Source organism: Mizuhopecten yessoensis, unplaced genomic scaffold (genome assembly GCF_002113885.1).
Source record: "Mizuhopecten yessoensis strain PY_sf001 unplaced genomic scaffold, ASM211388v2 scaffold11087, whole genome shotgun sequence".
Classification (NCBI taxonomy): domain Eukaryota; kingdom Metazoa; phylum Mollusca; class Bivalvia; order Pectinida; family Pectinidae; genus Mizuhopecten; species Mizuhopecten yessoensis.
The window spans coordinates 322,299-346,832 of NW_018408873.1; the positions used below are offsets into that span (position 1 = coordinate 322,299).

Below are 24,534 nucleotides of genomic sequence, written 5' to 3' on the forward strand. Positions count from 1 at the left end.
CCGGGACCCTCCAAACTAACGATCGACATCCATGTCCCCAGGTGAGTTCCACCATATTACAAGTCCTAGCTATTATAAATCAAACAAAGGACACTTGCTAAAAAAAGATCTATCATTTTCAGCTGAAACCAGATTTAAATACAAATAATTCAATAAAATCATATTTATAGAATCATGAAATTAAATTTCATCTAAAAAAATCATGCAATTACCAATTATAATTGATAATATGAATAGTTTTTTATTATAAATTTGTCATAAATCCATATCAAATTTTTATTAAGAATGAAATTTCACATGAACGAATGGATGATAAAAAGACAATCGAAGACATTTTGCAAATTCCGGATACATATTTTCCGCTAATCCGTGTAATCTTTTATATTCTCCATAAGTCGGAAGATGGCGGCGAAAACGAAAGTAAAACTGCAAACTGAACAGGAACTTTGACGTATAACCCTAATGGTGACATTTTTGATACAGATTAACGCCAAGAAAACTCGTCTAACTGTGTTTGTATTAGATTTTACCAAAACGACAATGTAGTAAGTTGTAAACTTTAAACATTATCGAAGAAAAAAATATTTTTAGATATGAGACATTGGGTATTAGTATCAGTTCATACTATTTGAAAAGATTAATTTCGCAGGAACACCCACTTTTGATTTTGAGTAAAGCTGGAAGCTTCGGCGGTATAACAGATTAAGTTGAACAAATACCACCTGCCAGGGTCATGTCGATGAAATAACAGTCCTGATTTATACAAGGACTACACAGAACTATAAACGGGAACAAGGTTATAACAAGGTTATAAGGTTCGATTTGCTTATATTAGTGATCCACTTTTAGGCCATCAGTCAGAAATGTTTCAACACACTGTCTAGAGTAAAGACTGACAAGTCATTTTGTTTTTAGCTGATGCTGTATTGTAAAGGTTTGCTCAAATTAGTTGGGAGTATAGTCACCTAAAACTGACCATAATTAATCGCAGGCTTTAAAATTCTCATCAGTCCTTGTGTTTTAAGTTGATATCTGACCATAAACAGGCGACCAATCAGAATTTGGAGCCTACAAATATGATCAGTTTTAGCGGACTAATGTAAGAGTAGTATACTTCGGATGCGTCCACCAGGGATCGAACCTGTGACACCAGACTGGTCCCAGTTGTTCAAAAGGTGATTAGCTTAATCACTGTATAACAACATTTTTCAACCTTTAATAATTTCGTCAATATACCAGGTAAAATCTCACAATTTTGCATGTAAAATCACTCAACTAAATATTTGCTATCTGGAAAGTTGTAACTAATTCATTGGTCTTGTTTTAAAGATACACAATCTTTAAAATTTGTGCTAATCACTGATTAAGCTAATCACCTTTTGTACAACTGGGCCCTGTGATCACTTATTAAGTGGAAATGCCATACCACTGAGCTAAAGGGAAAGTCCTTCTAGTGCAAAGCTAGAAGGCGACCATAATCCTATGTACCTTTTTAATGTGTTTGCCCTCCAACACCACAACAGTTAATCATTACAGTGGTTCTAACGCCCAGTCACCACATATACAGGGAGGGCCAGGGACACCATTTGTAACAGGAAGAAGAACATAGTTTGCTTCCACAGGGATTATTAACCCACAATCCCAAACTTCCTAGTTGAATGCTCTACCACTAAGCCAAAGGGAAATTCCCTATTGCACAAAGCTAGAAGGCGACTGCATTCAAATTCCTATGAGCAATTAAAAACTGCTGCATACTTAAGCTGTATAAGATGCAATGGCTGGGAAACTCTTGCCCAGTCAAATTCTCGCCCTCAACTGGTAGAATTCATTTCCAAGCTGTGTTATTTTCACCCTTTACATGGTATTACTATGTTGTGCTCTTATTTTCATTATCGTGATAACTTTCAGTCTTTGCACTCATTATGGTACTGATGACTGGCCCTTTGAAACAGTGCCAGCTAGATTATCTAAGATAATTATTTGATTAGACAGGATTTCAAAATATAGTGGGTTCAGAGAAGAGAGGTTTCATCATGTAAAGGCAAACATTGTCGTTTAGATCATGAAAAAAATAAATTAAACAGGGTACATTCATTTGTAATTTATAAATTCCGATTTCATAGAATTCAACCACTTTGTTGGACCAAATGTTTTGACAGAGGTAAACATTGTATATCATTAGAGTTTTCGTAAAAAGGAAAGATTGAGGTTATTAAATTAATATTTTAGGAAGATATGTCATCATGTCATCAGGAGGGCTGACAGAAGAACAAAAAAGAAGGATAGAAGAGAACAAAAGAAAAGCGCTTGCCAAGCGAGCCAAGAATCAAAGCCCTATCAAACAGCCACAAGCCTCTACCTCATGGAACAAACCACAAACCTCGGGCCAATATACAAAATCAGGTGGTATAGTGGGGCCCCCTGTTGGGAGTATTCAAGGTTCAAATCAACAGGGAAAGACCACTCAAAGTTGGCCTACAAAACCTTATCAAAAACCGTCAAGCACAGTGGTGCCCCCTGGTAGTAATACTCGGAGTTTAATTGAACAGGGAAAGATCACTCCAACTTGGCCTACGAAATTGAATCAAAACTCTTCAGCCACAGCAATTCAGAATGCTACAAAAAATCAGAATGGTATTGGAATAGGAAATTCAAACTGGCTCAGTAAAAGTTTTGGTCGAACACATGAGAATAAGTCGATTTTATCAGAGGGGAATAAATTTAAAGGGCAAGGCCAGTTCAATGCCACTGAGGTGGCTAACAAAGTGGCCACAAGTTACAATTCTGGAAACATTTTCCTGGGAAAGAACAAGCCAGTGAAGGGATGCTGTGTTCTGATATCCAGAGAGAGGTTCGAGGTGGATGTTGGTTTTAGTGCACCCCTTGTTGAGGTCTTCAAGTCCATGAATACAAAACTTTATGGTAAGTTTTGATTGGAAAGTCACTCAAAGTCATTAAAACTTTGTGAAGTGTTTTTTTTATGGGGAGAGGTAGGGCCTAGTGAGTTGTGAAAACCAGTGTCCTTTCCCTTTGATTGTTGTTCAGTAAGAAATAACTCCATGGATAACTAAAGGCCAAGTGCAAACATACATGATAAAATCTGTGAATACTGCTACCAGCAGTTTAATATGAAGGAGTTTGGCAATATAATGACGGTTTGGCAGGAATGTCCCTGTATTCATTTGGTTTGAATGAGGACAATTTATTTCCATTCCTCAATACATTGTATGTACATAAACAGCCGATTTGTTGGGAAAGCCGGTCATATTTCCTGTTCTTACAGCATCAGTACGGGAAATTTCAACTTTAATCCTTGTAATTTTTAATTTCATTAATTCCAAGTAAAATCAAAGAAAAATTTTATTTAAATGACCAAATTTTACATCATATCCTTTCTTGTTCCGACAAAGTACAAAATAACACTGCCTTTTTTCAAGTTTAAGTTCTTTATAAGCCTTGCACATTTTGTTCATCAGCATCAGCTTGTGGATGACTTGTGTTCCTATGAGCCAATCAGGCAAGGACTTGCATGAACAAGATTTGAAATTTCTTTATGATATCAATGTTTGTTTAAGACATTAATGTATAACTGAAACGGTTAAGTTTCTATACATTTACAGATGCGGTTACTAAGAAATGGTCCTTTGCACTTAAAGAGTACAACAACTTCAGTAAGTATTGACGTTTTATGAAAATTGGGGAAGAGTATAACCATGGACATGGACTAGGGTGGTCTAGTATAACCATGGACATGGACTAGGGTGGTCTAGTATAACTATGGATATGGACTAGGGTGGTCGAGTATAACTATGGACATGGACTAGGGTGGTGGAGTAGCACTCGCCTTTCACCAAGGCAGTTGGGGTTCGATTCCCCAATCCAATGTGAAAAGGTATGGGGTCACCTGCCCGACCACATTGGTTTTCCCCGGGACCCTTGTTTCCTTCCACATTAAGATCCCTCCCCCATCCCATGCGATAACTTTCATACCAACAAGACCGATTAATACAAGTTGTAATGACTTATTTAGAAATAAAGAAGAAAAAAGAAAAGGAGATGGACTCTTGTAATTGTACATACATTTTTTCTTCAACTTTTATAAGGACCACTGAAATTAAAAAGAACCAAAAAGACCATTTGCAAAAACAAAGATCGGGTGGCCCTGTTGGCCACTTCATAAAATTAGTTATTATCGTTCAATCTGTCAGGTCTTTATATAGTTATTTTAGTTACTCTTACTGTTCTGTTTCTATTGATGACAGTGGCTGCCATCAGAGACCTGCGGCCATCCGTTGAGATCGAGCCCTTCCCCAAACACATTCTGCAAGTGTTTGCTGCTCAGATAAAGGGGAAGAGTTCCACCAAGACTATTCCGTCAGCCGACCTCTCAAAGATTGACAAGGGACTAGTGGATGCCTTAATGCCATTCCAACGAACAGGAGTCGAGTATGTACTGTGCATCAGGTCTTAACTGGCTTTGTGTTGACATTGGTATTCAAATTAACATTGATTTTATGACTCCATATATAGCTACTAAAACTGACCTCTTATGTGGTGGACTTTAAATATATGTTTCTTGTGAACTTCTTATTAATGCATTTGTTTAACAGTGCAAAGTTTTAGTGAAACTATGTAAACAAAATAAAATGAAACATTGCATACCTAAACTTTCATGTTTATCAGAGAATATTTCAGTAATAATAAGGGATGTGGTTATTTCTCTTTTCAAAGTATTATCGTTTTTTCTCAATTTTTCCAAGAATTTAAAAGTTGTTGATTTATTCTGAAACGTTAAAATATTCAGAGTTTTTTAAGGGGATTAGTATGTGTTTCCTCCCTTTTCACAATGATATCCTCCTTTTTCTCCAATATCATATATGCAATGACATCTCTGAATTATGAAACAGGATATTATTTTACTTATTCTAGCTCATTGTATTTTCTTTCAAATAGAAAAATCAGTTGCTTTATCTTTTTTTCTCCCTGAATGTCAAATTTCAACAATCATATAGCTGTTTGGATACTTATGTTTCAGGTTTGGGATTTATATGAATGGTCGTCTGCTGATAGCTGATGACATGGGTCTAGGTAAAACAATTCAGGCTATCTGTCTGTCGAGTTACTACAGAGATGAGTGGCCTCTGCTCATTGTGGCCCCATCTTCTGTCAGATTTGCCTGGGCACAGCAAGTCCAACGCTGGCTGCCCAGTGTTGATCCCCAGGAGATCTTCGTCCCCATCGCAGGAAAAGATGTTAAGACGACTTACCGGGTCAACATATACAGCTATGACCTGATGGCGAAGAAGGTGGAATACCTGAAAAAGCAGCATTTCCAAGTAGTCATTATGGTTTGTACCTTTGTGTGTTTAGGGTTTTGTATTTTTGCATGGTGGTCGGGTAGCACATTAGATAGCGCACTTACCTTTCACTAAGGCGGCCTAGGTTCGATTCCCCAATCGGATGTGAAAAGGTACGGGGTCACCTTCCTGACCTGGAGGGTTTTCTCCCTCATTAATACCCCTTGGCACTAACATCCGGGCTAACAAGAGTGATCATTATAAGTTGAAATACCTTGTTTCATAAATGTTGTAAAATAAGTAAGGTTTATGTCTTTCTTCGCAACAGCTAAGATCATGTGAATACAGTCATATCATATAGATGATAGGGCCACTATGGCGTCAACTTGAAAGTGTCATCTCACTGAGACTTCATAGCCTGGACACAGTACCATGACACTCCACTCTATACTGACACAGTACCATGTCTCTCTACTCTATACTGACACAGTACCATGACACTCTTCTCTATACTGACACAGTACCATGACACTCAACTCTATACTGACACAGTACCATGACACTACACTCTATACTGACACAGTACCACGACACTCCCCCCTATACTGACACAGTACCATGACACTCCACTCTGTACTGACACAGTACCATGACACCCCACTCTATACTGACACAGTACCATGACACTACACTCTATACTGACACAGTACCACGACACTCCACTCTATACTGACACAGTACCATGACACTCCACTCTATATTGACACAGTACCATGACTCTCCACTCTATACTGACACAGTACCATGATACTCCACTCTATACTGACACAGTACCTGGACACTCCACTCTGTACTGACACAGTACCATGACACTCCACTCTATAGTGACACAGTACCATGACACTCGACTCTATACTGACACAGTACCATGATACTCCACTCTATACTGACACAGTACCATGACACTCCACTCTATACTGGCAACAGGCTCAACATCACTGCTGAAAATATTAGGTTATTGAAAGAGAAACGAAAAGATCAGAGGTCTTCAGGTTTGTTTGCTATGAGGATAGCAGAGCAGTTTTGGTCTCTTCCATGCCCCTTAAAAGATGGCATAGAAAGAAGCTCCCACTATTGGCCATCTGTTAGGATTAATTTTAGCCCTGGGCATGGTTTTTATGGTCCAAACTCCAGACTTTTGAAATTTTGACAGATAGATGTCAGGTGCTAAAACATCTACCTGTCAAATGTCTAGTGTTGGGACCAGAGAAAACTTAGTCATTCTCACCTTTATTGAACTGAATTTTAATTCTCTATTCAAAACTACATCTAGTAAAAAAATAAGTTGACTTAACATCATTTTCTTTTACAAAAACTTAACATGTTTTTCATACATTGTAAAAATGTTGTTTTCTCATACAGTAGTTTATCGTTGTCAGTGTTATATGCATTTTGTTTTAGTTGTAAATAAAGGATTTTGTTTCAACTGCTGTTTCCCAGAGATAACTTTGCTTTAGAATAGCAGAATTTTCCGGTATAACTAACCAAGTTCAAATGATAGTTTAAAAACATTATGTACATGTTTCTTAATGTCGGAAGGTTGTATATCAGTACAAATTTGAATATATGTATATTTATTTCAGGATGAATGCCATCTTCTAAAAAATTTCAAGACAGCAAGATGCAAAGCAGCATTACCGCTACTACAGGTAACACACTAAAGCGATGGTGCACACAAATAACGTCTATTTATCACATGAAAATTATATTGAAGATGTAAACTGTGTTTCAAAAATGCTCAGGTTTCAATATATTGCATATTTGGTGTCTGTAAATGCCAGTACCTAAGATTGGGGTGATCACAGCTTGAATTTTCAATATTTTTTGCTTCAAATGAGCATAGGTCATTGCTATAGCATACCAGCATTTTCAATCCATCTTGGGAATAATTCTTATGCATAAAAGTACAAAATGTATTTCTGTTGTTCATGATTATTTTTTAAATTTGACAGCAATAAATAGTTTTTTGGTCAAACTACTATCAATTACTTCATCTGGTAATTTGCAATTTACCTGGTAATTTGCACCTTTCTGTTATGGAGTGGTATTTATTTGAACTGTGAATATTTGAACTTTGGCTATCAAACACTTTCTTTGTATATATTGTATCAAAAGATTGTGTGAGGAGATCATTCAAGTTTGGAGGGACCTGTTTCTACTGAAATAAAAATGAATTGAATAATTTAGTTAGATGTGAATGTTTGTTGAGGATGTCGGAGTTTGAAGACTGGAAAATCAGAATTTTGGGACCAAAAGGTCATGCCAGATATAACAGAATGTCCTTCAAGTCAGGTGTTGATATAGTCAGGTTTCACTGTCCTTCAAATCAGATGTCAGTAAAGTAGGGTTTCTCTGTATAGTGGTCTAAGTTGAACTTCTTTGAATGTTTCACTGTACTTTACTGATGTAGAACTCTCATCGTGTGATATTGCTGAGTGGTACCCCTGCACTCTCCAGACCGTCAGAGCTGTATACGTCGGTCCAGGCCATCTGTCCCTTCCTGATCAAGTTCCATGATTTCGGTGTGAGATATTGTGATGGAAAGAAGGTAAAGATCTAGAGCATAATTATGGTAAGGAAAGGTTGGCATTGTGTGTATTGTGTGTATTGTGTGTATTGTGTGTGTTGTGTGTATTGTGTGTATTGTGTGTGTGTATTGTGTGTGTGTTGTGTGTATTGTGTGTGTGTTGTGTGTATTGTGTGTGTGTTGTGTGCATTGTGTGTGTGTTGTGTGTATTGTGTGTATTGTGTGTATTATGTGTATTATGTGTATTATGTGTATTGTGTGTATTGTGTGTATTATGTGTATTGTGTGTGTTGTGTGTGTGTGTGTGTATTGTGTGTATTGTGTGTGTGTATTGTGTGTATTGTGTGTGTTGTGTGTATTGTGTGTATTGTGTGTGTGTATTGTGTGTATTATGTGTGTGTATTGTGTGTATTATGTGTATTGTGTGTATTGTGTGTGTATTGTATGTATTGTATGTATTGTGTGTATCGTGTGTATTATGTGTGTATTGTGTATTGTATGTATTGTGTGTGTGTATTGTGTGTATCGTGTGTATTGTATATTGTGTATTGTGTGTATTGTGTGTATTGTGTGTTGTGTGTGTATTGTGTGTATTGTGTGTGTGTATTGTGTGTATTATGTGTGTGTATTGTGTGTATTATGTGTATTGTGTGTATTGTGTGTGTATTGTATGTATTGTATGTATTGTGTGTATCGTGTGTATTATGTGTGTATTGTGTATTGTATGTATTGTGTGTGTGTATTGTGTGTATCGTGTGTATTGTATTGTGTGTATTGTGTGTATTGTGTGTATTGTGTGTGTTGTGTGTATTGTGTGTATTGTGTGTGTGTATTGTGTGTATTATGTGTGTGTATTGTGTGTATTATGTGTATTGTGTGTATTGTGTGTGTATTGTATGTATTGTATGTATTGTGTGTATCGTGTGTATTATGTGTGTATTGTGTATTGTATGTATTGTGTGTGTGTATTGTGTGTATCGTGTGTATTGTATATTGTGTATTGTATGTATTGTGTGTATTGTGTGTATTGTGTGTATTGTGTGTATTGTGTGTGTTGTGTGTATTGTGTGTATTGTGTGTGTGTATTGTGTGTGTGTTGTGTGTATTGTGTGTGTGTTGTGTGTATTGTGTGTGTGTGTTGTGTGTATTGTGTGTGTGTGTGTGTGTGTGTTGTGTGTATTGTGTGTGTGTATTGTGTGTATTGTGTGTGTGTATTGTGTGTATTATGTGTGTGTATTGTGTGTATTATGTGTATTGTGTGTATTGTGTGTGTATTGTATGTATTGTATGTATTGTGTGTATCGTGTGTATTATGTGTGTATTGTGTATTGTATGTATTGTGTGTGTGTATTGTGTGTATCGTGTGTATTGTATTGTGTGTATTGTGTGTATTGTGTGTATTGTGTGTGTTGTGTGTATTGTGTGTATTGTGTGTGTGTATTGTGTGTGTGTTGTGTGTATTGTGTGTGTGTTGTGTGTATTGTGTGTGTGTGTTGTGTGTATTGTGTGTGTGTGTGTGTGTGTGTTGTGTGTATTGTGTGTGTGTATTGTGTGTATTGTGTGTGTGTATTGTGTGTATTATGTGTGTGTATTGTGTGTATTATGTGTATTGTGTGTATTGTGTGTGTATTGTATGTATTGTATGTATTGTGTGTATCGTGTGTATTATGTGTGTATTGTGTATTGTATGTATTGTGTGTGTGTATTGTGTGTATCGTGTGTATTGTATATTGTGTATTGTGTGTATTGTGTGTATTGTGTGTGGTGTGTGTATTGTGTGTATTGTGTGTGTGTATTGTGTGTATTGTGTGTGTGTATTGTGTGTATTATGTGTGTGTATTGTGTGTATTATGTGTATTGTGTGTATTGTGTGTGTATTGTATGTATTGTATGTATTGTGTGTATCGTGTGTATTATGTGTGTATTGTGTATTGTATGTATTGTGTGTGTGTATTGTGTGTATCGTGTGTATTGTATATTGTGTATTGTGTGTATTGTGTGTATTGTGTGTGTTGTGTGTTTTGTGTGTATTGTGTGTGTGTATTGTGTGTATTGTGTGTGTGTATTGTGTGTATTATGTGTGTGTATTGTGTGTATTATGTGTATTGTGTGTATTGTGTGTGTATTGTATGTATTGTATGTATTGTGTGTATCGTGTGTATTATGTGTGTATTGTGTATTGTATGTATTGTGTGTGTGTATTGTGTGTATCGTGTGTATTGTATATTGTGTATTGTTTGTATTGTGTGTATTGTGTGTATTGTGTGTATTGTGTGTGTTGTGTGTATTGTGTGTATTGTGTGTGTGTATTGTGTGTATTGTGTGTGTGTATTGTGTGTATTATGTGTGTGTATTGTGTGTATTATGTGTATTGTGTGTATTGTGTGTGTATTGTATGTATTGTATGTATTGTGTGTATCGTGTGTATTATGTGTGTATTGTGTATTGTATGTATTGTGTGTGTGTATTGTGTGTATCGTGTGTATTGTATATTGTGTATTGTTTGTATTGTGTGTATTGTGTGTATTGTGTGTATTGTGTGTGTTGTGTGTATTGTGTGTATTGTGTGTGTGTATTGTGTGTGTGTTGTGTGTATTGTGTGTGTGTTGTGTGTATTGTGTGTGTGTGTTGTGTGTATTGTGTGTGTGTGTGTGTGTGTATTGTGTGTATTGTGTGTGTGTATTGTGTGTATTATGTGTGTGTATTGTGTGTATTATGTGTATTGTGTGTATTGTGTGTGTATTGTATGTATTGTATGTATTGTGTGTATCGTGTGTATTATGTGTGTATTGTGTATTGTATGTATTGTGTGTGTGTATTGTGTGTATCGTGTGTATTGTATTGTGTGTATTGTGTGTATTGTGTGTATTGTGTGTGTTGTGTGTATTGTGTGTATTGTGTGTGTGTATTGTGTGTGTGTTGTGTGTATTGTGTGTGTGTTGTGTGTATTGTGTGTGTGTGTTGTGTGTATTTTGTGTGTGTGTGTGTGTGTGTTGTGTGTATTGTGTGTGTGTATTGTGTGTATTGTGTGTGTGTATTGTGTGTATTATGTGTGTGTATTGTGTGTATTATGTGTATTGTGTGTATTGTGTGTGTATTGTATGTATTGTATGTATTGTGTGTATCGTGTGTATTATGTGTGTATTGTGTATTGTATGTATTGTGTGTGTGTATTGTGTGTATCGTGTGTATTGTATATTGTGTATTGTGTGTATTGTGTGTATTGTGTGTATTGTGTGTATTGTGTGTGTTGTGTGTATTGTGTGTATTGTGTGTGTGTATTGTGTGTGTGTTGTGTGTATTGTGTGTGTTTTGTGTGTATTGTGTGTGTGTATTGTGTGTATTGTGTGTGTGTATTGTGTGTATTATGTGTGTGTATTGTGTGTATTATGTGTATTGTGTGTATTGTGTGTGTATTGTATGTATTGTATGTATTGTGTGTATCGTGTGTATTATGTGTGTATTGTGTATTGTATGTATTGTGTGTGTGTATTGTGTGTATCGTGTGTATTGTATATTGTGTATTGTGTGTATTGTGTGTATTGTGTGTATTGTGTGTATTGTGTGTGTTGTGTGTATTGTGTGTATTGTGTGTGTGTATTGTGTGTGTGTTGTGTGTATTGTGTGTGTGTTGTGTGTATTGTGTGTGTGTGTTGTGTGTATTGTGTGTGTGTGTGTGTGTGTGTTGTGTGTATTGTGTGTGTGTATTGTGTGTATTGTGTGTGTGTATTGTGTGTATTATGTGTGTGTATTGTGTGTATTATGTGTATTGTGTGTATTGTGTGTGTATTGTATGTATTGTATGTATTGTGTGTATCGTGTGTATTATGTGTGTATTGTGTATTGTATGTATTGTGTGTGTGTATTGTGTGTATCGTGTGTATTGTATATTGTGTATTGTTTGTATTGTGTGTATTGTGTGTATTGTGTGTATTGTGTGTGTTGTGTGTATTGTGTGTATTGTGTGTGTGTATTGTGTGTATTGTGTGTGTGTATTGTGTGTATTATGTGTGTGTATTGTGTGTATTATGTGTATTGTGTGTATTGTGTGTGTATTGTATGTATTGTATGTATTGTGTGTATCGTGTGTATTATGTGTGTATTGTGTATTGTATGTATTGTGTGTGTGTATTGTGTGTATCGTGTGTATTGTATATTGTGTATTGTGTGTATTGTGTGTATTGTGTGTATTGTGTGTATTGTGTGTGTTGTGTGTATTGTGTGTATTGTGTGTGTGTATTGTGTGTGTGTTGTGTGTATTGTGTGTGTGTTGTGTGTATTGTGTGTGTGTGTTGTGTGTATTGTGTGTGTGTGTGTGTGTGTGTTGTGTGTATTGTGTGTGTGTATTGTGTGTATTGTGTGTGTGTATTGTGTGTATTATGTGTGTGTATTGTGTGTATTATGTGTATTGTGTGTATTGTGTGTGTATTGTATGTATTGTATGTATTGTGTGTATCGTGTGTATTATGTGTGTATTGTGTATTGTATGTATTGTGTGTGTGTATTGTGTGTATCGTGTGTATTGTATATTGTGTATTGTGTGTATTGTGTGTATTGTGTGTATTGTGTGTATTGTGTGTGTTGTGTGTATTGTGTGTATTGTGTGTGTGTATTGTGTGTATTGTGTGTGTGTATTGTGTGTATTATGTGTGTGTATTGTGTGTATTATGTGTATTGTGTGTATTGTGTGTGTATTGTATGTATTGTATGTATTGTGTGTATCGTGTGTATTATGTGTGTATTGTGTATTGTATGTATTGTGTGTGTGTATTGTGTGTATCGTGTGTATTGTATATTGTGTATTGTGTGTATTGTGTGTATTGTGTGTATTGTGTGTATTGTGTGTATTGTGTGTGTTGTGTGTATTGTGTGTATTGTGTGTGTGTATTGTGTGTGTGTTGTGTGTATTGTGTGTGTGTTGTGTGTATTGTGTGTATTGTGTGTGTGTATTGTGTGTATTATGTGTGTGTATTGTGTGTATTATGTGTATTGTGTGTATTGTGTGTGTATTGTATGTATTGTATGTATTGTGTGTATCGTGTGTATTATGTGTGTATTGTGTATTGTATGTATTGTGTGTGTGTATTGTGTGTATCGTGTGTATTGTATATTGTGTATTGTATGTATTGTGTGTATTGTGTGTATCGTGTGTATTGTGTGTATTGTGTGTGTTGTGTGTATTGTGTGTATTGTGTGTGTGTATTGTGTGTGTGTTGTGTGTATTGTGTGTGTGTTGTGTGTATTGTGTGTGTGTTGTGTGTATTGTGTGTATTGTGTGTATTATGTGTATTATGTGTATTGTGTGTATTGTGTGTGTGTATTGTGTGTATTGTGTGTGTGTATTGTGTATTTTATGTGTATTGTGTATTGTATGTATTGTGTGTATTGTATGTATTGTGTGTATTGTGTGTATTGTTTGTGTGTATTGTGTGTGTGTGTTGTGTGTGTGTATTGTGTGTATTGTGTGTGTGTATTGTGTGTGTGTATTGTGTGTGTGTTGTGTGTATTGTGTGTGTGTATTGTGTGTATTTTGTGTGTGTATTGTGTGTATTATGTGTGTGTATTGTGTGTATTATGTGTGTGTATTGTGTGTATTATGTGTATTGTGTATTGTGTATTGTATGGATTGTGTGTATTGTGTGTATCGTGTGTATTGCGTATTGTGTATTGTGGGTATTGTATGTATTGTGTGTATTGTATATTGTGTATCGTATGTATTGTGTGTATTGTGTGTATCGTGTGTATTATGTGTGTATTGTGTATTGTATGTATTGTGGGTGTGTATTGTGTGTATCGTGTGTATTGTATATTGTGGATTGTATGTATTGTGGGTATTGTGTGTATCGTGTGTATTGTGTGTATTTTGTGTGTATTGTGTATTGTATGTATTGTGTGTTTTGTGTGTATCGTGTGTATTGTGTGTATTGTGTGTGTTGTGTGTATTGTGTGTATTGTGTGTGTTGTGTGTATTGTGTGTATTGTGTGTGTGTATTATGTATATTATGTGTATTGTGTATTGTATGTATTGTGTGTGTGTTTTGTGTGTATCGTGTGTATTGTGTGTATTGTGTGTGTTGTGTGTATTGTATGTATTGTGTGTGTGTATCGTGTGTATTGTATATTGTGTATTGCATGTATTGTGTGTATTGTGTGTATCGTGTGTATTATGTGTGTATTGTATGTATTGTGGGTGTGTATTGTGTGTATCGTGTGTATTGTATTGTGTGTATTGTGTGTATTGTGTGTGTATTGTGTGTATTGTATGTATTGTGTGTATCGTGTGTATTATGTGTGTATTGTGTGTATTGTGTGTATTGTGTGTGTATTGTATGTATTGTGTGTATCGTGTGTATTGTGTGTTGTGTATTGTATGTATTGTGTGTATTGTGTGGATCGTGTGTATTGTGTATTGTGTATTGTGAGTATTGTATGTTGTATTGTGTGTGTGTATTGTGTGTGTGTTGTGTGTATTGTGTGTATTGTGTGTATTGTGTGTGTGTTTTGTGTGTGTGTATTGTGTGTATTGTGTGTGTGTATTGTTTGTGTGTATTGTGTGTATTGTGTGTATTGTGTGTATTGTGTGTGTATTGTATGTATTGTGTGTATCGTGTGTATTGTATCTTGTGTATTGTATGTATTGTGTGTATTGTGTGTATCGTGTGTATTATGTGTGTATTGTATGTATTGTGTGTGTGTATTGTGTGTATCGTGTGTATTGTGTATTGTGTATTGTGAGTATTGTATGTATTGTGTGTATTGTATATTGTGTATTGTATGTATTGTGTGTATTGTGTGTATCGTGTGTATTGTGTGTATTGTGCTGTAGATGTGAAGGTGAATACATGTATACACAATAAGTAAACAACATAGTGTGATTATATCCAGTGACAGTTCTATTTTTGTGTGGTTGTTATTATTCTGGCTATATCATACACATTATATTTCTATGTACATATATAATAAACCATTTGACACCACGTTTGTTTTCTATAAATTGTTTTATATCACATGCCATCCTGTTTAGATACTAGCTGCCTTCACTCGACTTGGCTATCAGAGGCATTGACATTACCACTGTTACACATGTACAATTGAATAACACTAAATTTCACAAAGAGGTGTCGAGATATAAAATTATCTATACAATTATTTTAAGATCCTATTGCATAAAGATCCACCACAAGTAGCCTCTGAAACAGACAGTCGAACCAATGCTGTGAAAGTCTCCAGCATTATAGCTGACCAGTACGTTTCTAATGGACACAGTCTCTCTTTGTCTCCAGCATTATAGCTGACCAGGACGTTTCTAATGGACACAGTCTCTCTTTGGGTCCAGCATTATAGCTGACCAAGACGTTTCTAATGGACACAGTCTCTCTTTCAGTCTTTGTCTCCAGCATTATAGCTGACCAGGACGTTTCTAATGGACACATTCTCTCTTTGTCTCCAGCATTATAGCTGACCAAGACGTTTCTAATGGACACAGTCTCTCTTTGTCTCCAGCATAATAGCTGACCAAGACGTTTCTAATAGACACAGTCTCTCTTTGTCTCCAGCATTATAGCTGACCAGGACGTTTCTAATGTACACATTCTCTCTTTGTCTCCAGCATTATAGCTGACCAAGACGTTTCTAATGGACGCAGTCTCTCTTTGTCTCCAGCATTATAGCTGACCAGGACGTTTCTAATGGACACATTCTCTCTTTGTCTGATATAGATGTATTTGATAGGTTCTATTTTTATTGTTTTGAATATTTAGTTTGATCCTTTTCATGGTTGTTTATTAAATGTGATCTTATTTTAGACCGAAACATTACATTTTAGATGCCATTTGGGTGGGATTTCTCAGGATCTTCAAACATGAATGAACTTCAGATAATTCTGGAAGAAAAAATTATGATACGGTTTGTATATTGTGAAAAAAATGTTTCGTTTGATTTTATATTTGATGTCATTGGCATTGATGATACATATAACATTGACACACCAAAATTGAACAGATACTTTTAGTAATAAAAACAGAAAGTTATAACTATGCCCAATTCTAATTTAGGACATGTAAGTTTGAAATTTCATAAATTGTGCAAGTTCAAATTTCCACTTAATACCATTTATATCCTTCAATTAGCTTAGGGGGCAAACACATAACCTCCCACGCTAAAAATGGGGTTAGGCTGATAACAGAGCAATGAAACAGCATTTGTTGTATTTTTGACAAATTGCAATAGTTTTGGGGTGGGCTGATTACCAGACATGGGCTTATTGCCGGATAAACATACCATTTTATGTCTGCTGAATCAGCACACAAAAAAGTATTCATACACATATTCATACACTAGGCCAATGCCAACGAGCTATGAACCGTTTGAAGAATATGAACTTTGTTGTAATAAACAGGCGATTAAAGAAGGAGGTTTTGACCCAGCTTCCAGCCAAGACGAGGCAGATGGTTGTCCTTGACCCCAGTTCAATTAAGATCAACAAAGATATGAAGACCGACTGTAAGGCCATGAACGTCAAAGGACTCAAGGTGAGACATATGTGCAATCTTTGGGGTCAAGGTTACATATATTTGTATACTCTAGGGTTAAAGGTCAAACATCAGCGTAAATTATGAGGCTCATCAGTAAATCAGTGGATGTCAGCTTTGTGTAAATTTTGAGGTCAAGGTCAGATATCAATTGAAACCTGGAGGTCAAGGTCAGGATAAACATTTACAAGGCCTCAAAGCCAAATAACATGCATGTTTAAACCCTGGAGCCTGAAGTTAAAAATAATCTCTTTGGGTCAATGTCAGACATTGGTCATCTGAAATGTGTAGATTTTAGGTTCTTGTCATATTATTGGCTTGTTACCATGCCTGCGTGAAGTTCTTTGAAAATATATTGAATACAAGTATTTCAAGAACCAGATTAAAATTAATTTAGACACAGTTCATCAAACTTTATGAGCCAATTATTTTGAGAAACAGATCATCAAACTTTATGAACTATTTTGAGAAACAGATCATCCAACTTTATAAATTATTTTGAGAAACAGATCATCAAACTTCATTTGATTTGCTGAAAAAATGTTATACCGTGTTGCTGTCAAATTTTCCTGAATTGATTATCCCAAAGTCAGGAAAACTACTTTGATTTATAATTTCCAGAAAAAATATTGTATAACCAAACTGCCTTATGTTTTCCAGGGCCTGGAGAGGCGAGGGGTCCTATTGGAATACTTCCACCATACTGGAGCTGCCAAGATTCCTGCCATTAGGTAAACAGGTTGTTGGAGCAGTATATATTTCTTAACATTAAAATTTCTACTACAGTTTAGCTATGATCATGATATATGTGCCTAGTAACCTAATTTTAGCTAAAATAGAAAATATGTTGGAAATACTGCTGTCACAGTCATGACACCCCAGCAAAGTGAGTTATAAACATTGAGACCATTTTAAATCAATAAATCTTCTGTTGTTGTGTGGGTGTACGAAATTCCCATGCCCAAAAGTTTGATCTCATATGAAAATATTAACTGAAGTTAAATAAGACATTATTATAAAAATATTATAAAAATATTATAACGATATCACCTTGACCTTCAGGGACTATGTAGTGGATCTGATTGAAGCAGACAAGAAATTCCTGATATTTGCTCATCATCAAGAAGTACTGGATGCTGTTGAGGATGTGGTCAAACCCAAGGTACACTCAGCAGTTATTGCTTGAAAACTATTTTTGCTATAAGTAAAAACAAAAAGTTATTGTCCTGTCAACAGAACTTTAATAACCAGGGTTAAAAGGGTCTGGGGTGGATGCTAGTGTGTCTGTTCTGTAATATTCAAACGAGATGGCAATATGGAAAGAAAGGCTGTTAGAAGCATGGCCTCGCTGCAAAACAACACAAATATGCCTCCAGCACACACAGAATCATACACATGTTGAGGTGTTAGACAGGTGGCATAGGTCCAGTAGTTAGCCCAAGATAAGCTTCTGTAGAAATTCTCACATTGCATGAATTGTATTATATGAATTGTGTATCTATGTACTTTAAAGCTGAAATCTTCAAGTGGCCTATTCTAGCTGCAATGTAGGCATTGTAGAAATATTCTATAAAGTGTTTTATGATGACAGGTGTGTGAAAAAGAAAAGTCATTTCAATTTTGTAGTACTGTATAACACGAAATATTCCTGGGTACTTTCCTTCATGGTTTGTAGCCATTAAGATTGTTTCATGATGCAAACTTTCGTGGATATCCTGTAGTAACAAACAATAGACACGTTTATCATTCAGATTTGTTATATTTATTTTTGTGGTTCAATAGCAACCATGCAAACCAGGAATGTTTATACACAACGAACACTTAATGTTATACAGTAATGCTAATGCAATGTATATTGTATTTAGCTGAAGCAACACTACATTCGTATCGATGGCAAAACAAGTGCGGAGCAGAGGAACTCTTTTTGTAAGAAGTTCCAGGAGAATGAGGACTATCGTGTGGCAATTCTCTCCATTATGGCAGCCAATGCAGGCCTGAATCTGTCGTCTGCTAACCTTGTTGTGTTTGGAGAACTATTTTGGAACCCAGGGGTAAATTTCATCCTACATTTTCATGGAACCATCTTCAACCTTTCAAACAGACATATCTGAAGCTTATATTTTTGCTCTGTTTATGAGTATACATCCAACAATTTATTGTTTTAAGGGCATTCTCAATATCTGACTAGGCTATTTCTGTCAAATCAATAAGACAATAGTATTACACTTTATCCATCTATTGTAAACATTGAATTGCTGTTACACATGGTTGATAAATTACAGACAAAATGAATATTGTAAAATATCCTAAGATCGACATGATACCTTGTTTCCATGCATCTAGTTTCTTTCATCTGTAGTTTCTATGTTTGCACTGGCCGAGGCTAGAATTTAAATATGTTTGGTGTTACAGCCAAACTTTCTCTGACATGTGAAGACCTCCACTAAAAGTGTGTGAATAGATGACTTTTAATGTTCCCCGTTATAGGAGCACGGTAGTCTTGTGGTAGGACGCTGGGCTCGTGACCGAATGGTTGCGGGTTCGAGTCACGTCATGGAACTGTTGTATCTTTGAACAAGATACTTTATTCTGCTTGTTCCAGTCTACTCAGCTGTAAATGAGTACGTGGTTGGGCAGTGCTGGAATAGTTGAATGCTAGCTGTGAGCACCTACATGTAAATGGCAGCACCGGCTGTATGCTCCCCAGGGAGTTGAGAAAGATATTGTCTTGCTGCAACGGGCCCTATAACCATGGCTAATAATTTGTTAACTGCTTTGAGACGACCTACGAACTAGGCTGTGATAAAGCAGTAGATGTATATAAGGACCTCAAACTATTATTATTATAACGATTCCATTATTAAATGAACCTATAGTAGGAGACTATCGGTACCTGCATCTGTAGACCACTTGTTTGACTTCCTGGTCTCTTAAATCAGGTTTTACAACAAACATGTACTTGCTCTTGTTTGACCCCATATGACCCTTCTTGTTGCTGGACTTTAAACAATAAATCCATTCATTTGATGGTTCCAGATACTGGTGCAGGCAGAGGACAGAGTCCATCGCATTGGTCAGCAGGATATGGTCACTATTCAGTACCTTGTCTCCCAGGGCACTGCTGATGACCATATATGGTAAGGTCAGCTAACTTAGATCGAAGGTCTAGTAGTTAAACAAATTAACTACTATCAACATGCCTCATGAAATTCCCGTTAAAATAATTCAATAGTGAACCCATTAATTACATAAATATTTTATGTTTGCATTAATGAATGGGGAGATTTAATGAATATATGGTAATTCATGTATCATTAAAGGGAATTCCCTGGTATATTAATGAATTGTGACTATATTATAATACCTTATGAATAGGAATATGCACTAAATAGTATGATATGTGTCTAGAAAATAACAAAACTGATATTCTATTTGTCAAAATTATTTGACTTTAATATCTCCTAATAGTAAACACATAGAAATCAACAGTAAGAATCTCAGTCACATTTTCTGTAAGTCAATGTCTTTTAATCAGCATACAGCAAGATTTGAATTTTAATGTTCTCTGATGAAAAGAAAATTGAATTAACATTCAGAAGTCAGCAATTATTAAAAGAAAATCCGGGATATTACGGTTATCAAAATAATGAATTTTTAATTTAAATTTTAGCATTTATCTAAATTTTATTCCCAAATTTATTTTAAATAAGTTAGTCAGCTATTTTGCCTAGATGAATTAAACATTATTTGTTTATAGGCCTCTGGTACAGAAGAAGCTTGATGTCCTGAACAGAGCAGGCCTTAGTAAGGACAACTTCTCCGAGGCAGACACGACCCATGCCAGGGTAAGGCTCAGATTAACCACTGATCCATCCAAAACTTCGCTTCTTATAAAGGGTACTAATTTCCTGCATGGTACCTGTACTAGGGGTTAGCTGGGGAGTAATAAATACCCAGGTATACCTGTGGAGCCAGCACCATGCCCAGCATAAGTAACTTATAATGTGTGTGATGTTAATTTATGTTCGTACAGCTGGTGCATGTGTACAGACAAGGGAAGATATAAACATATCACCTGCACTTCTATCACATGTCTGTTAAAGAAAAAAACAGATAGCCAGCTTTATCATTTCCTTGTATAGCCATCGGGATATATGCTCGAAATATGGTAAACTATATTTCTTGGATTTTTTTAATTTTATATCGATGTCTGTAAAAAAATAACACTATGATAGCTTGTTATGACAAAGAAACAAAAACCATCTGTCAGAAAGAATTTGCCCGAAATAACTATTCTGTCGTTGATATTAAATTGCAGGATAGCAAACAGAAAGATCTTACAGATTTCTTTGAGGAGTCTTTCATGGAAGAGGCAGATGTGGAAACAGGTGGTGAATTATTTACGGGGCAACAAGAGGAGGAATGTGTGAATCAGGGGCCAAAGGAGGGGGGATCTGTCTCTGGCACAAAGAGCAAGGAGGAACCCGAGATACCTAATAAAAGTAAGACTTGAAAATACAATATCAAATCATATCACTCGCAGGAATCTCTGCAAACAAATTAGCTTGTTAGTGTGTGTACTGTATTATTAATCCAGCAACAAGCCCATCCAATATCTATTGTGAATCAGTAAAATTGCAAACAGATGTTATTTCATTGTCCTGTAAAAAGACAAGCCTGGGCTACTTTAAGTCAGAGTTTATGTTTGCCAAGGCCCTAGGCTTAGTGGAGGATAAGTATGACAATCATGTATGTTTATTAAAGTTGTCATTTCATTGCCCCTCCTCCCCCACCCTTCACCAACAAAAATCCACCCTAAAATATAACATTAATACAACCTTATGAAATGAATGGAATTGTTATCAATTTTCTTAATAGTTTATACATTATGTACAGCAAATTTATCATTTCAGTGTCCCCTGAAAAAAATGTATCCTTAAAGTTCTTTTTCATGTATTTAACAAATGATAAATTATAATTCTTAAATAGATCTCGTTATTTCTGAAAAATGTCTTGTTATTTCTGAAAACAATCTTGTTATTTATTCACAGAACAGTCATCCCTGTTAAGTTATTTCCAGTCATCAGAGGGAGATAGCTCAACTGAGGCAGCTAAATCAGAAAGTGAAAGTAGAACTGCAAGTGTTGTGAAACAGGAAGAGGAAATTCCTAACGATGACCTTGACCTTATGCTAGGAGAGGTCGATTGGGAAGAGGATGATTTTGACGAGCCACAGAACAAACGACCAAAGTTCAGTTGATATTATGCAAGATCTCACCTTGCGTGATAGTTGTAGATTGTTTAAAGCATTGGAGAAAGAGAACTTGTAATCAGTGACAGTTATAGCTGTGATTTGATAAATATATGCTTCTGTGATATATTATGTAGTAATATCCAAATGTGTTGATTAAGCAACTTCAATTATCGTAGAAATATCCAAGTGTGTTCAACTGATTACCATGATTTATAACTTCAATTACAGGTGGTAAAGGTGAGAATTCGTGTATGGGCCTATGTGAGAATTCGTGTATGGGCCAATGTGAGAATTCGTGTGTATGGGCCTATGTGAGAATTTGTGTATGGGCCTATGTGAGAAATCGTGTATGGGCCTATGTGAGAAATTTGGATGGTAGGTGGAGTGTATGCTAAATGTTCTCGGACCGGGATGAAATAAAGATATGCTAATTTTGTATAAAAATGATACAAAAATTGGACACTCGCATACATTTCAGTAGTTCCTTATTTTTAACACTGAAAACAATTAAGAGCCACTACGTAAGTCTATATACCTATATATGCAACAGGAGAAACAGAAAATCACTGCCAGACGGGAGTTCCACCCCGGGACCTTCCAAACTCTAGATGGAAGCTCTACGAATTGAGCTCCCTGGTCGCCGACGATTGACCCAGTTCAGGCTCCCTGGTCGCTGACGATTGACCCAGTTCAGGCTCCCTGGTTGCTGATGATTGACCCAGTTCAGGCTCCCTGGTCACTGACGATTGACCCAGTTCAGGCTCCCTGGTCGCCGACGATTGACCCAGTTCAGGCTCCCTGGTCGCTGACGATTGACCCAGTTCAGGCTCCCTGGTCGCTGACGATTGACCCAGTTCAGGCTCCCTGGTCGCTGATGATTGACCCAGTTCAGTTCCACTACACCCATATGTGTTCAATTGATTCATAGTTAATAGACAGTTGGATCAAGGAAGGCTTTCCATTTGTTTTATGTTTACCGGCAAAAGTTTGCTGTAGTGTTCTTGTTGCCTTTTCTTCTCATCGTCATGAGGATGAATTTACTTTGACAGCAAAGATCTGTATTACCATCCTTGATACTCCAGGGGTTACGCTCACTTTCACTCTCTACATCCCTGGAATATGTCAGCAATATCAAAGGATCAGTGTGCACCGCCTTGTGGATGAGACGAGAAGACTAGTTTGATCCTTTGATGTACATCAAAAGAATCTGTTGTTCGCGTAACGGTAACATTGACTGCCTTGGAATCAGCAATATATAAAATGTAGGTCACTGTGACCAGTATTTCCTGTTTCATTGTCTTTAAATTACTCTTTGCTCTTAGCTGCATTTCTTTCGTAAGACTTAATTTGCATCAAGTTTAATTTCTATCACAGTTGCGGCAAGGGCAGTCTGTTTCGCTAACATTTTCTAATTATTTAATGTTGTAATATACAACTACAGGATGATTTCAAAGAAAAAGAAGTGAATCATCTATTTTTTATTAAACATTAGATATTTACCTTTGATATACCGAGGTAATCAGATTTCCTATACCTAATGGGCTTTGGTGTGATTACCAAGTTAAACTCTTCGATGTACAACAGTTGTGCTACATATACTGTTCCAGTGTGTTAGAATGACACCAATGTATTTTAGCACAACTATATTTATTGATTTATAATAAAAATATTTTTATGTCAATGCATGGAAAAAAGGTGCTGATTAAAATGTTTTGTTGAGAAACGTTTTTCTGTTTTGTTTTTAGGTCACCTGAGTTTTAGCTCAAGTGACCTATTGCTATCCGTTTTCGTCAGTCGTCGTCCGTCGTCCGTTAACATTTTACATTTCAAACTTAAAGTCAATTTCTGCTGGGCCGATTGAACTGAAAGTTGGTAGGACTGATCGCCCCATGGTCCTGACAAAGTGTTGTTATTTTTAAGGTCAATAAGAAACCCAATATGGCCGCCACGCCCGCCATTTTGAAAATACATTTTTCAAACTTTAAGTAAAGTTCTGCATGGTCCATTGAACTGAAAGTTGGTAGGAAGGATCGCCCCATGGTCCTGACAGAGTGTTGTTATTTTTCGCGTCGATCAGAAATCCAATATGTCCGCCATTTTGAAAAACTATTTCAATCTTAAAGTAAGGTTCTGGTTGGCTGATTGATCTGTAACTTTGATAGGAATGATCGAATCATGGTCCTGACAAAGGGTTGTTATTTTTCAGGTCAATAAGAAATCCAATATGGCCGCCACGGCGGCCATTTTGAAAATACCTTTTCCAAACTTTAAGTAAAGTTCCGCATGGGCGATTGAACTGAAAGTTGCTAGGAATGATCGCCTCATGGTCCTAACAAAGTGTTGTTATTTTTCAGGTCAATCAGAAATCCAATATGGCCGCCACGGCCGCCATTTTGAAAATACCTTTTTCAAACTTTAAGTAAAGTTCTGCATGGGCGATTGAACTGAAAGTTGGTAGGAATGATCAACTCATGGTCCTGACAAAGTGTTGTTATTTTTCAGGTCAATAAGAAATCCAATATGGCCGCCACGGCCGCCATTTTGAAAAACTATTTCAAACTTTATTTTATGTTCTACTTGGCTGATTGAACTGTAACTTTGATAGGAATGATCGAATCATGGTCCTGACAAAGTGTTGTTATTTTATCGGGTCAATCAGAAATTCAATTTGGCTGCCATGGCTGCTATTTTGTAAATACCTATTGCAAACTTAAAAACAAGTTCTAATAGGCCGATCTCACTGAAAATCGGTCTAGGAATGATCAGCTTATGGTCCTGACAAAGTTAAGTTAACATTATACTTAACTATTCTTTACTCAAATTGGTACATATTTCAACAACAAAAATAAATACTGTAGGACTCAG

General features: G+C 36.1%; 1 protein-coding gene across 2 annotated transcripts; it reads left to right on the plus strand.

The window, feature by feature from the left end:
* Positions 1-397: 397 nt before the first annotated feature.
* On the plus strand, positions 398-23,386 carry LOC110465535 (SWI/SNF-related matrix-associated actin-dependent regulator of chromatin subfamily A-like protein 1). Of its 2 annotated transcripts, none has more exons than XM_021521436.1 (16): positions 398-545; positions 2,230-2,922; positions 3,621-3,671; positions 4,263-4,446; positions 5,036-5,348; positions 6,941-7,006; positions 7,768-7,905; positions 15,710-15,789; positions 16,283-16,415; positions 17,076-17,146; positions 17,478-17,577; positions 18,281-18,466; positions 19,452-19,552; positions 20,173-20,260; positions 20,734-20,917; positions 21,467-23,386. In XM_021521436.1, exons 2-16 carry the CDS (start codon positions 2,244-2,246, stop codon positions 21,673-21,675), a joined length of 2,583 nt encoding a protein of 860 aa, XP_021377111.1. In that variant the 5' UTR covers positions 398-545; positions 2,230-2,243; the 3' UTR covers positions 21,676-23,386. The 2 variants fall into 2 exon arrangements, with proteins under 2 accessions (XP_021377111.1, XP_021377112.1); XM_021521437.1 differs by having other exon boundaries at positions 398-512.
* The last annotated feature ends 1,148 nt before the right edge of the window (positions 23,387-24,534 follow it).